This window comes from Nannospalax galili, unplaced genomic scaffold, assembly GCF_000622305.1.
Source record: "Nannospalax galili isolate Female #2095 unplaced genomic scaffold, S.galili_v1.0 scaffold960, whole genome shotgun sequence".
NCBI classification, from domain to species: domain Eukaryota; kingdom Metazoa; phylum Chordata; class Mammalia; order Rodentia; family Spalacidae; genus Nannospalax; species Nannospalax galili.
The window spans coordinates 1,252,018-1,264,612 of record NW_008348313.1 but is presented as its reverse complement, the minus strand read 5'-3'; the positions used below and the strand labels follow the sequence as shown (position 1 = coordinate 1,264,612).

The 12,595-nt window shown below is 51.2% G+C and overlaps 1 protein-coding gene across 3 annotated transcripts in view; it reads right to left on the bottom strand.

Annotated features, from left to right (window-relative positions):
• Positions 1-12,154, bottom strand: part of Trpm4 (transient receptor potential cation channel subfamily M member 4) — a 40,984-nt gene extending 28,830 nt beyond the window's left edge. For 2 of the 3 annotated variants that reach the window (XM_017801138.2, XM_008845033.3), the window contains exons 1-6: positions 12,027-12,154; positions 11,716-11,783; positions 2,905-3,079; positions 2,084-2,264; positions 1,789-1,952; positions 1,199-1,382 (exon numbers count right to left, since the gene is read on the bottom strand). In XM_017801138.2, coding sequence (XP_017656627.1) covers positions 1,199-1,382; positions 1,789-1,952; positions 2,084-2,264; positions 2,905-3,079; positions 11,716-11,783; positions 12,027-12,050 — 796 coding nt within the window. In that variant the 5' untranslated portion in view covers positions 12,051-12,154. The remainder of the gene's footprint in view (positions 1-1,198; positions 1,383-1,788; positions 1,953-2,083; positions 2,265-2,904; positions 3,080-11,715; positions 11,784-12,026) is intronic. The other variant, XM_029569383.1, reaches the window with a different exon arrangement.
• Positions 12,155-12,595: the final 441 nt, after the last annotated feature.

Here is a 12,595-nt window from a genome sequence, read left to right as displayed (position 1 = left end):
GGCCACAGGCTTCACTACAGTTGAGGAACCCATCCACAATGCTTAAACACAAAACATCTCTATCTGTTACCCCTGTGCTCAACAGCTGTCAGAGTTGGGAACATTTTTATTTCTGATTTTTTTCTGCTTAGGGGTGGGTGCTCAACAGGTAAAATCCATACAGAGATTCCAAAATCGGAAAACCTCTAAAGTTGGAAATATTTCTAGTCCTAGGCATTTTGAATCAGGGAGCTTCAAACTGTATTCCGTGTAGCCAACCTCCACACAAACACAAGACTACAGCAATGAACAGACTGTAGTTGTCAGGGGTTAGAGACAGGGTGGAACTGAACTGGAAGGTTCTGGGACTTATAACATGCTGTTCTTGAAGTCTAGTTGCTGGTTACGTGAGTGATTTCAGAGTTAAAAACCCACCAACATGTTTACTTTGTGTGTTTTTCTGTATGCAAGGGGGATTTTTTGAGATAATCTTCCCTCCTTTCTGTTTTTACAATTTTCTTTTTTCTTTTATTTATTTATTATTTTTACTTTATGTGTATGAGTGTATTGCCTGCATGTATGTAAGTGCACCCATGTCGTGCAATGCCAGTGGAGGACAGAGGAGGGTGTCAGATCCCCCAGAACTGGAGTTATAGAAGGTTGTTAGCTACCATGTGGGTTCTGGGAATTGAACCCAGGTCTTTTGCAAAAGCAGCCAGTGCTCCTAACCATTGAGCCATCTCTCCAACTCTTATTTTTATTTTTTTTTATTATGTGAATATGTGTCTCCATGTGGGTATGTGCACGTGAGTGCAGTGCCCACAGAGGACAGAAGAGGATGTCAGGTCCCCTGGAGCAGGAGTTACAGGCAGTTGTGAGCTGCCTGACGTGGGTGCTGGGAACTGAATCTTACCCTTTGCAAGAGCAGCAAGGGCTCTTAACTACTGAGCCATCTCTCAAGTCTCTCCCTTCTGTTTTTTTGACATATGGGTTGATGTAGCCCAGGCTAGCCTCAAACCCCTTTGCAGCTAAGGATGACCTTAAACTCCTGATCCTCCTGCTCCTCCCAAGTACTGGGATTACAGGCCTACATTACCACACCTCGCAAGATGCTTCAAAAAATGGACAAGACTCTGGACTACAGGGAAGTTCCCACATTTTGATGGCAGCAGGTCACTGGGGTCCTGTGTGCTGGCCCATGGGCACAAGTCTTGCTCACCTCCCACTCCAGTCTTCTGCTGAGCCACATAGGACTCAAACCGCAGGCGGAATCGGTTCTCACCACCCAGGCGGCCATGCGTGCCGTCATCCACCAAGAAGAACGCAGAGTAGTTGTAGTCTAAGGGGAACTCCATTCCATCTTCAGGGTCACCTCGCCACCGGTACCTTGCAGGGAACGAGCCCTGGGACAAGGCCAGATAAAAGAGTCCTTCAGGAAGGACAAGATGCTCCTCCCTCAGATGCAGAGGACCAAACCCTGACATCTTCCCTCAGACCCAGGAGTCCAGATCCCAGCCTCCTCCCTCAGACCCAGGGGTTCAGACCCCAGCCTTCCTCCCTCAGACCCAGGAGTCCTCCCCAGCCTTCCTCCCTCAGACCCAGGAGTTCAGACCCTAGCCTTCCTCCCTCATGCCCAAGAGTCCTCCCCAGCCTTCCTCCCTCAGACCCAGGAGTCCTCCCCAGCCTTCCTCCCTCAGACCCAGGAGTTCAGACCCCAACCTTCCTCCCTCAGACCCAGGAGTCCTCCCCAGCCTTCCTCCCTCAGACCAGCACTCAAGGCCCAGTCCCTTCTCTGAGCCCCATTCCCACCTTGGGGTTGATCAGCATGTTTCTGTTCCGGACCACACCCCAGGGAGCCACACCCATGGCCACGACCTTGTTGCCCCCAGTGTTGGCCATCTGGTGGTCTCGCACCGCCACACCCACATGCCGGCCAATGCCTGTGTGCAGGCCCCCTGTGACGATCCAGGCACCTGTGCAGGACAGAGAGGGGAGGGATGGGAGGGGCAGTGAGACAAAGACGTGGGAATGATTGTAGTGCCCACCAGCTGGGGGGCAGCAGGGTTGCGGCCCAGGAGACACAGGCCCTGCCCTCTGAGGTCACCTGTGCTCTGGGCAGCACGCACCAGCCCACGACGCAGAAGGTCCTGCAGCCAGGTCTGGAGCACCGGGCCCCCCGACCCCCCAAGCACCGACACCACGAGGTTTGGGGCACGAAAGCCCCAAGAGCGGGTGATGAGACTGTACACGGTGGCCGGATCTGTGCGGTCAGAGAGCCGGAGGAACTGTGGACACAGGAGGAGGGGACATGTGGGGAACAGAGAGACAGAGACAGAGGGGGACAGACAGATGAGGACAGAGAGAGACACACAGAGAGACTCTCAGGGGGACAGACCCAGACAGATGAGAGAGAGAGAGAGAGAGAATTCTCAGGGGGTCAGACCCAGACAGATAAGGATAGAAAGAGAGACAGACAGATAGACAGACAGAGACAGAGAGACAGAGAGAGAAAGACACTCAGGGGGAGAGAGACAGAGAGAGATAGAGAGAGAGAGAGAGAGAGATTCTCAGGGGGTCAGACCCAGACAGATAAGGATAGAAAGAGAGACAGACAGATAGACAGACAGAGACAGAGAGAGAGAGAGAGAGAGACAGAGACAGAGAGACAGAGACAGAGATTTTAAAGAGAGAGAGAGAGAGAGAGAGAGAGAGAGAGAGAGAGAGAGAAAAAACTCAGAAATAAAGGGAAACAAAGACCCAGAGACGGAGACTCAGACAGAGACCCACAAAGAGACAGAGACCCAGAAATTGGAGGGGGGGCAGAGACTGAGACCCAGAGACAGAGACTGTGCGGGCCAGTGGGGAGACACGTTGGGCCATTGCCCTGCCCAACCCAGCCTGGGCACCCAGACAGGCAGGCCTCACGTTGCTGGGCTTGCGGCCAGAGCCCATGAAGTCCAGGTCGCCATAGGCATCGGTGGGCTTCTCTGTGGTATGCTCATCACTGTTCCACTCGGTCACCACAGCTGCCCCGAAGGCATCCTCCACAGCCACGGACGGGTGGGCATTTCGCGGTCGTCCACACTGGCACAAGGTCCCTCTGGGGGTGCAAGGGTAGAGAGTGAGCTTGGACATCCCCACCAACCACATCCTATACAAATGTCCATATCCTGTTTGCATGGACCCAGAGTCCACACTGAACCCAGCACTGGCTTTGACTGTTGGAGGGAGAAACTGAGGGACAGGCCCTACAACTATCTTTACCCCAAGTTAGCTGAAGACTGAGAGATTGGCCCACAGGGTCAGATGGGGAAACTCAGGTGGCCATCAGTAGTGTCCTTGCTGTTCAAATATAGTGTCCTGAGTCCAAACAGATAACATCCACAGGAAAAGGAAAATTCAAAACAACAGAAAAAATTGCTCTTAGAGAAAAGTGATTCAGAGAGTTTATGTATCAGAGGCTGAGGCAGATGTGTGATTTGGGGCAAATGTCTTCACCCCTCTGAGCCTACATTTCCTCCTCCAATACAAAGACAATTTATAGCACCTCGGAAAGGGGGGAGCCAAGAAAATCATGTAGTGTTTCCTGAAGCGAGGATGGCAACCAGCCCCAGCTGAAGATGGCTGCGTGAACTTCACACAGAGCTTTAAATATCCTTGAATAACACAGTGATAAAGTCATTCCTTTTTCAGGGTCCCCCACAGCCGGCAAGGAGGGGCTTGCCAGGCGCCTGCCTGTGTCCCAGCCTCTGCCCTTCCGCTCCCCTTCCTCTCCTAGAGAAAGCCAGGTGCTGGGGCCTGAGCCCCGTACCAACTAGAAGGTAAAACAGCTCTACCTGATGTCCACTGCATTGGGCCTTTGTGAGGAAAGAAGAGGGTTTCCGTTTCTGGACTCCATAGGCACAGCGTTTGTCTCCCTAAATAAATGTACGCTGAACTGGAACGTGGTCAAGAGCACTGGCTGCGCTTGCAGAGGACCTGGTTTGAGTTCCCAGCACCCACATCAGGTGGCTCACAACCACCTGTAACTCCAGCTCCAGGGGAACCAACACCCTCTTTTGGCTTCAAAGGGCACCTGCATGCACATGGTGTATACACACACACACACACACATACACACACACAGAGATAGAAATATACACAATTAAAAATAAAACAAATAAGGGCTGGCGAGATAGTTCAGTGTTTTAAAGCACTTACTGCTCTTGCAGAGGACCGGAGTTCAGTTCCCAATACCCACATGTGTGTTTACAACCGCCTGTAACTCCAGCTCCAGAGGATTGAAACCCTCTTCTGGCTTCTGAGGGCTCTGTACTCACACATACACATACCCACATACCCACAGACACACACTAAAAATAAATGTTAAAAATTATAAGTGCGCAAGGCTCCCTTGATGGTCACATGACTGGCACCTCGGTTTTTAAGAGGGAGGGGCAGGGACTCAGGGAATGAGGGGTTCAGTTGAAAATATAATCAAGCCTCCCTGACCCCCCAGTTCCAGAAAGATTTCAGGTTGTAGAGCTCACCAGTAGTTGAGGAATCTGAGTGAGCTAAACCAAGAAAAAGGGTTGTTTTCTTTTGTTTTGGTTTTTTAAAAATTTTATTTATTTATTTTTTTTTTAAATTTTTTTTATTTATTATTTTTTATTTTACGTGTTTGCGTGTATTGCCGGCATGTAGGTAAGTGTACCCATGTTGTGCAATGCCCGCAGAGGTCAGAAGAGGCTGTCGAATCCCCTGGAACTGGAGTTATGGACAGTTGTTAGCTGCCATGTGGGGGCTGGGATTCGAATCCGGGTCTTCTGCAAGAATAGTCAGTATTCTTAACCGCTGAGCCATCTCTCCAGCCCGTTATTTATTATTTTTTATTTTACGTGTTTGCGTGTATTGCCGGCATGTAGGTAAGTGTACCCATGTTGTGCAATGCCCGCAGAGGTCAGAAGAGGCTGTCGAATCCCCTGGAACTGGAGTTATGGACAGTTGTTAGCTGCCGTGTGGGTGCTGGGATCCGAACCCGGGTCTTCCACAAGAACAACCAGTGTTCTTAACCACTGAGTCATCTCTCTAGCCCCTTGTTTTTTTTGTTGTTGTTGTTGTTGTTTTTAATAAGACAAGTTTTTAGTATTTTTGTCACTTTTATTATTGAAATACTGACCAAAACATATCAGTTTATTTAGGTTTTTTTTTTTTGGCCTTTTTGAGACAGGGTCTCCCTGTAGCCCCATCTGGCCTGGAACTCACTATGTAGACCAGGCTGGCCTTGAACTCACAGAGCTCTGCCTGCCTCTGCCTCCCCGAGTGCTGGGATTAGTGCTGGGATTAAAGGCATGTGCCACCACGCCTTGCTCAGTTTATTTAGGTTTTTAGCCACAAAATCTAAAGCTGCCAGTAAGAGCTTCATAAAACAGGTGTTTTGTTTTTGTTTGGTATTTGAGACAGCACCTCTGTAGCCTAGTCTAGCCTCAAACTTGCTATTTAGCTGAGGATGACCTTGAACTCTGATCCTCCGGTCTCCACCCCCCAACTGCTAGAATTACAAGTGTGCCACTACGCCCGCCCAGCCCGAACAACTTTTTGAAGCTGTCTTTAACCTATTGGTTCTAATTAAGGGAATTTGTTGGCCTTGGGCTGGTACTCATTGGTTCACATGGCAAACAGCATTACAACCAAGCACATAGAGAAAACGAACTAGAATTATCATATACAAAAATAAATAAGACCTTGCATGTTCAAGGAGAACAATGCATAATTTTCACAGGCATACCATAGAGCAAGTTACACAGGGACACATACAGATCACAATCCATAGGGAAAATTTTAAATGTGATACACAAGCAAATCAAACTCATAGAAACAAGTAAGTTTTAACCCATCATGCCTTAGTGCCAACTGTGACCCTGTTCCTTACATTGACCTACCTCTGCACAGCCTGACAGCATTAGGCATGCTATGCCCCCTATACATGTACCCTCATAATAGTAAACAAATATCCCATAAATCACACCCCAAATAAAAGCCAGCATCAAGGTAGGCCTGCAACACCACCTACTGTGCTAATATCTAGTGTGTTTCAACCCTTTAGTAAGCCACTTGCAAAATATGCTGACCAACGCTATCACCTTCCTCTTACTGGGGTAGTTCAGTCTCGAAAGGTAACAAATTTGTCTATCCTACTATGGATGGTTATTAAGTCTTGACAACCAAACTCCACAACCCCTGACTTCTCAAACTATCACAATTTGTTCCTTCAGGCGATACCAAACTAATCTAACAATTGCAAAAAAAAAAAAGACACGAATTCACATAAAATAAAAATATTTTTTAAAAACCCAGAGAAGAAACTGTGTCCCAGATACTCTAACAGCCTGAACTTTGCAAGGACAAAAAGCTTCCTTAGCTTGTTAAGCTATAGGCATTTTATAAGATACTCAAGAAATCGGCAGGAACGTTGAGGCAGGGAATCATAAGTTCAAGGTCAACCTGGGCCTCATAATAAAGTCCTATCTCAAAAAGAAGTCATAAACCATTAGGAACATAAAACTGACATCGACTCATTTTCCAGGAGAGTTCTTCCAAAATGCCATGTGCATCGGGCAAGAGAGGGCTGTCTCATTTGCCAGACTGCTCTTAAGGCCGCTTCAGCGGTACAGGGATATTGGCAGATGCCTGCTCCAGGCAGGCCAGGGAGCCCCAGGGGATTTAGGTTGGTTTTTTTTGTGTTGCACATTGATGTCCAACAGCGCCTGCTGCCAATGCCTCAGCTTTGTCAAGTGCTTCTGAACCAGAGCATCTCTCTGCTGCAATTCACTCCTTAGTTCTGAGACATCCTCTTTGATAACCTGCTCTGATTTCTGGACAGACAACTGCGACCTTTTTTTACAAGAAAAAACAGTCTGTCTTGCAATGTCCAAAAACTTGTGGATACACTGATCAACACCAGTACGAATTTATTCCTGATCAGTGCCATTGACATAATCCTGACTTACAAGAGACTCAAAGCCTCTCGTCCACCAACATGCTGTTCCGCGGCCTTGGAGCCCTGGACACCAGCCCGGGAGGCCCTGCGGAGGCGGCTGCCCAGAGAACATTCCTCCCAGAGGTGCTGCTATGTCTAAAAAATGGCCTTGTTTGGGTTTTGTTTTGTTTTGTTTTTTAATTTTATGCCAGAAGTGGTGGCATACCCCTTTAATCCCATCACTCGGGAGGCAGAGGCAGGCAAACTGAATTCAAGGCCAGCTGGGGCTGCAAGGAGATCCTGTCTCAAAAAGACAAAATAATAAAAACTTAAAATTAATAAATGAATGAATTGGGGGGGGTCTCTTTGAGACAGAGTATCCCTGTAGCCCCAGCTGACCTGAACTCACTATGTAGACCAGGCTGGCCTTGAACTCAGAGATCCACCTGCCTTTGCCTCCCAAGTGCTGGGATTAAAGGCGTGCACCACCATGCCCGGCATGAAAAAATTTTTTACTATTTACTATATTTGCTATTTTTTACTTTTTACTATAAGTAAAAAATTGCCTGCATGTAAGTGCACCATGTGCATGCAATGTTCACAGAGGCCAGAAGGCACGGTCGATCCTCTGGGATTAGAGTTACAGATGGTTGTTAGCTGCCATGTGGGTGCTGGGAACCAAACATGGGTCCTCTGCAAGAGCAGCCAGTGCTCTTAACAACTGAGCCAGCTCTCCAGCCCTAGCTTTTGTTTTTTTGAGACCAGGTCTCAGGCTGGCCTTGAACTAGCTATCCAGCCAAGGTGGGTCTCCAGTACCTTTTCTTTTTTATTTATTTATTAATTTTTCTTGCCTTGAACTCCAGAGCTTCTTGCCTCAGCTTCCTCTGGGCTGAAATTACAAGCATGCACCACCCAGGCTTACTTTGGTACTGGGCATGGAACCCAGGACTCTGTGCCTACTTGGCAAAAAGCCCTCTTTTGTTTTTTGAGACAGAGTCTCATGTACCCCAGGTTGGTTTCAAACTCCCTTTGTAGCACAGGCTGGCCTTGAACTCCTGATCCTTCTATCTCCTGAGTGCTGGGATGACAAGTGTGAGCCATTAACACCTGGCATAATGACCAGTTTGACAGAAATGATGATATAAAGGGGTGAAATTACTGGTTCATACACAGGACACACACCCAGACCAGCTCCTAAGGTCTACTGTCTTCCCAGAACTGCAGTAAAGGATACAGTCTTCTTTAATGACAGGGCCCTGATATGCCTCACTTTCCCCACTTTATCCTCTTACCCATCTCAACCCCATTCTTGGACCTCCTCCCTTCCCTCTACTCTTCCAGGCAAAACTTCTACACAGAACATTCTAGAGTCTGCCTTGTAGAGCCTCACCCCCAGAGGTCTGTCACCTACAATGCCTTATACCCTAATGAGTTAAAATTAAATCAGTGGGTAAAGTGCTTGCCTTGCAAGTCTGAGGACCTGAGTTCTACCCCAAGAACCCATGTAAAAAAGCCAGACATGATGGTACATACTTATAATCCCAGAACTGAGAAGGCAGAGACAGGAGGATCCTTAGGACTGGCTGGCTAGCCAGCCTAGCCAAGTGGCAAGCCCCAGGCCAGTGGAGAGACCATGGTCTCAAAAATCAAGGCGAGATGGCTGAGTGGTTAAGAGTACGGGCTGCACTTGCAGAGGACCTGGGGTTTGGTTCCCAGCCCCCATATGGTGGCTCACAACTGCCTGTAACTCTAGTTTCAGGGGATTCCACACCCTCTTCTGGAATCTAAGGGCACTGCACCCATGTGGTGCATACACATATATGCAGGCTAAACACACACATAAAATAAAATATTTAAAAAAAAAAAACAAGGTGGAGAGTGCCTGAACAGTGATACCCAGGGCTGTCCTCTGGTCTCCACACATGTGTGTTGCACACATGTGCACCTGCACACACAAAATGAAACCAAAGGAAAACCCAGTTCCCAGGTCACATGGCCACATCTCAGGGGCTCAGTGCACACTGGGCACAGACAGGGACCTCTCCACTTCAGAAGGAGGTTCTGGTGACAAGCTGCTGGCACGTCCCATGCCCGCCTGCCTCTTGCCACCTTTGCTTTGCTGAAGCACAATGGCCGCTATTCAGGTGTCATCTTCCTGTCAGAAGGTGGCCAAGACTACGGCACACTCTCCTGCTGGAAACCCTCGCCCCAGTCTGTCCCCCACCACTGCCCTGGCCCTGGCCCTGGCTTCCCTTTGTTGTCCCCAGGGTACCCAAGAATGTCCCAGCCTCGGTGCCCTCCACGGTTCTCCAATCGAAGGCCCACAGGGACCAGAAAGAAAGTTAAGAAAGAGCTCCCTAAAAAAAAAAAAAAAAAAAAAAAAAGAGGTGGCCAGCTGCTGCCAGCCTTCAGAGGCATTCAGAAACGTGAGGGCGTTTTGTTGTTTTGGGGATTTTGTTTTTTTGAGTGCTGTAGTCCAGGAAATTGGAACAATCCTGTTCCCTCAGCCTCCTGAGTGCTGGCATGACAAGTGTGTTCCACCACACCTGGCAGAGTTTGGCGCTTAGTTTCAGTTTGAGTTCTGGAGAGGGAACCCCAGGGCATGCTAAGGACATGCTCTACCACCGGGCAAACTTTTCCATGCAAGAAAGGAAGGAGGAAGAGGGAAGGGAGAGAAAAGAGAGAGCGGGGAGGAGAGAGGAAGAAAGGAAAGAAGGGAGGGAGGGAGGGAGGGAGGAGGGAGGAGGGAGGGAAGGAAGAGAGAAGGGGAAGGGGGAAGGAGGAGAGGAGGGGAAGGGGGGAAGGAGGAGAGGAGGGGAAGGGGGGAAGGGAGGAGAGGAGGGGAAGGGGGAAGAGAGAGGAGAGAAGGGAAGAAGGAGGGAAGGGAGGGTTTGGAGGAAACTGGCCGTGCAGTCGGCCTTTGCACTCTCCCTGACTTCTGTGTCTGTGACATCTCACCTACTTCCTTGGTCTCACTTTCCATCCACAGCTGGGACCTCTCAGACCCCACTGTGAGCCCCATCCTCTGCTGAATCCCAACTGGGGTCCCACCACCTGCCCTGCCCTCCAGGCTCATCATTCCACAGAAGCCCAGGCTGTGCTCAGCACCCCTTCCCAAGCCTGCTTGTTTTTCTGGGCTCCCCATCTTGGTGATGATGGCCCTTAGGCCCCAGTCCCCAGAACATTGGTCCCCAAGCTCCACCCGTTCCACTCCTGGGCTTCCTGAACTCCTATTCATCTTCCTACGGCCCATGCATGTACTGCCCACCCGGCCCCTTCTGTCCCTCCCCAGCACTGGAGGATGACATCCTTCCTAATCAGGGTGACCTCCCAGCGCCTGTGAGGTCTGGCATCAGCCTCCTCTCTTATGACAGCACACTTTACACACTGAACTCCATTCTGTTTTCGAGCCACACCATGCTGTCATTGGGGGTACTTCATACATGCTGTTCCGGCTACCAGAGTGACTTTCCAAGCACCACACGACTAAAGCCTTCCAGTGTCACCAGCATCCCACTTGCTTCCATCTCCTCCCACTTACAACAATCTCCCCCCACCCCACCCCCACCCAAGGTTCCTAAGTACTAGGGACAGCACCCATCAGCAAACCAGTTTGTGTGTTTATTTACACACAGTTACACACAGCATCTCAGTGAGACGCATGACAAAAAAGCACACTCTGTTAGGAAGGCAGAAGTCCCTCAGGCCCCAAGGCCATCTTGAGAATGGCTATAAAGCCAGATACCCCTGGGGAGACCTCGGCTGCAGCCCTGTAGGGCAGCTGAAACCTTTGCTCAGTTACCACAGCAAGCTGTGGTAACTGTCACCTTCACATGGGATTTGTAGATATTTCCGGGTGTTTATCAGGTGCTGGGTTGGTTGAGCTCTAGAAACACCTGAGTGACCTTGTTTAGTTTGCACAGCAACCCCAGGAGGGAGGAGCTGCTGTGCCCAGGTGAGGGGCACACCCAGAGAGGGGAAATTACTTGCCCAAAGTCCCAGAACTCTGAACTGCCAACAGGCCTGGGGGTTATGCTAGGGCATACACTGGCTCTGGGTGCCTTGAATCAGGATGGATGGATGGATGGATCGATGGATCGATGGATGGATGGATGGATGGATGGATCGATGGATGGATGATGGATGGATGGATGATGGATGGCACTGAGAGCTAAAGTAGACAGAGATGACAGTGACAGAGACAGAGAGATGGATGGATGGATGATGGATGGATGGATGGATGATGGATGGCACTGAGAGCTAAAGTAGACAGAGATGACAGTGATAGAGACAGAGAGACATGGAAGAGACACCAGGAGAGACACAAGGTGTTGCCCTGAAGCATTCACACACACGTGCAAAACTAGGGGAGGATGCACCCTAGGTTGGGTCGTCCAGGCCAAGGGCAGGGGTGGGGCCTGCTTGGAATGGGGTCAGGACTTCCTTGGTGGGCATGGCCTGTCTTTGTTGGGTTGGTGGCTGGGACCTCTCTGTGGTGAGCTGTCATGTCTGAGGGCGGGGCCTTTGTGGTGGGCGGGACCTATGAACCGTAGGGCAAGACCGGCGGTGGGCAGGGAGGGGCCCCCGCAGTTTGCAGGACCCGGCGTGTACGGTCCAGGCCTGGGGGGCGGGGCGGAGGACTGTGCGGTGGGCAACGTCTGGCTCAAATGGGCTGAGCCTTCTGCTGGGAGGAGGCGGGGCCATCTTTGGGGCGGGGCCTCTTTGGGGGCGGGGCCGGCCACCCTGCGCGGCCCAGGCTGCCGGGTGGAAGTGCTCACCCGGCATCGTCCAAGGCCGCTAAGAACGTCGTGCACACCTTCTTCCTGAAGATCTTAGGGATCCAGCTCTGGGGACCGGAACGAGGGCGGGACGGGGACCCGGGTCAGACAGCCCCGTGAGCCCCGGGGACACCTCCAGGACCTCAGCACCCTGCTCCCCATGCCGGGACCCCAGAACCCCAGAACCCCATCCCGGGACCCCTGGGGCCTAGTTCCCCCATCCCGGAACCTCACCTCCCCATCCCGGGACCCCGGACCCCACCGCTTCTGCAGACCCCGCCCAGCTCCCTCCCTGACCCGCGCTGCGGTACCTGCTCCTTCTCCGTCCCCACCATGACGCCGCCAGCTTGCAGCCCTGCGGGCTCCGCTCAAACCCTTCTGCAGCCGACCCGCCCGAACAAACCGGATCCGCCGCTTCCCAGCCCAGCCCGGGGCGGGGAGTCCCGGGACACGTCAGCGGGGGGCGGGGAGAGGGCAACCGGGCTGCGGGGAGGAGAGACTCCGGCTGGGAGGCCGAGAATCAGGATCCCAGGGGTCAGACAGCAGGGGGCAGGGGCAGGGGGAGAGGAGGACCCCAAGAGACAGACTCAGAGACCTAGAGAGAGGGAGACAGAGGCCGAGAGAGAGAGGGACAGAGACTGAGAGGGACAGAGAGAGACAGAGACCCAGAGAGAGACAGAGGCAAAGACAGAGACAGGCAAAGACAGAGACCCAGAGAGAGAGACAGAGAGACAGAGAGACAGAGACAGAGACAGAGAGACAGAAACAGAGACAGAGAGAGACAGGGACCGAGAGAGACAGAGACAGAGAGACAGAGACAGACAGAGAGAGAGACAGAGGCCCAGAGTGAGTGAGAGATGAGACAGGGGCCCAGAGAGAG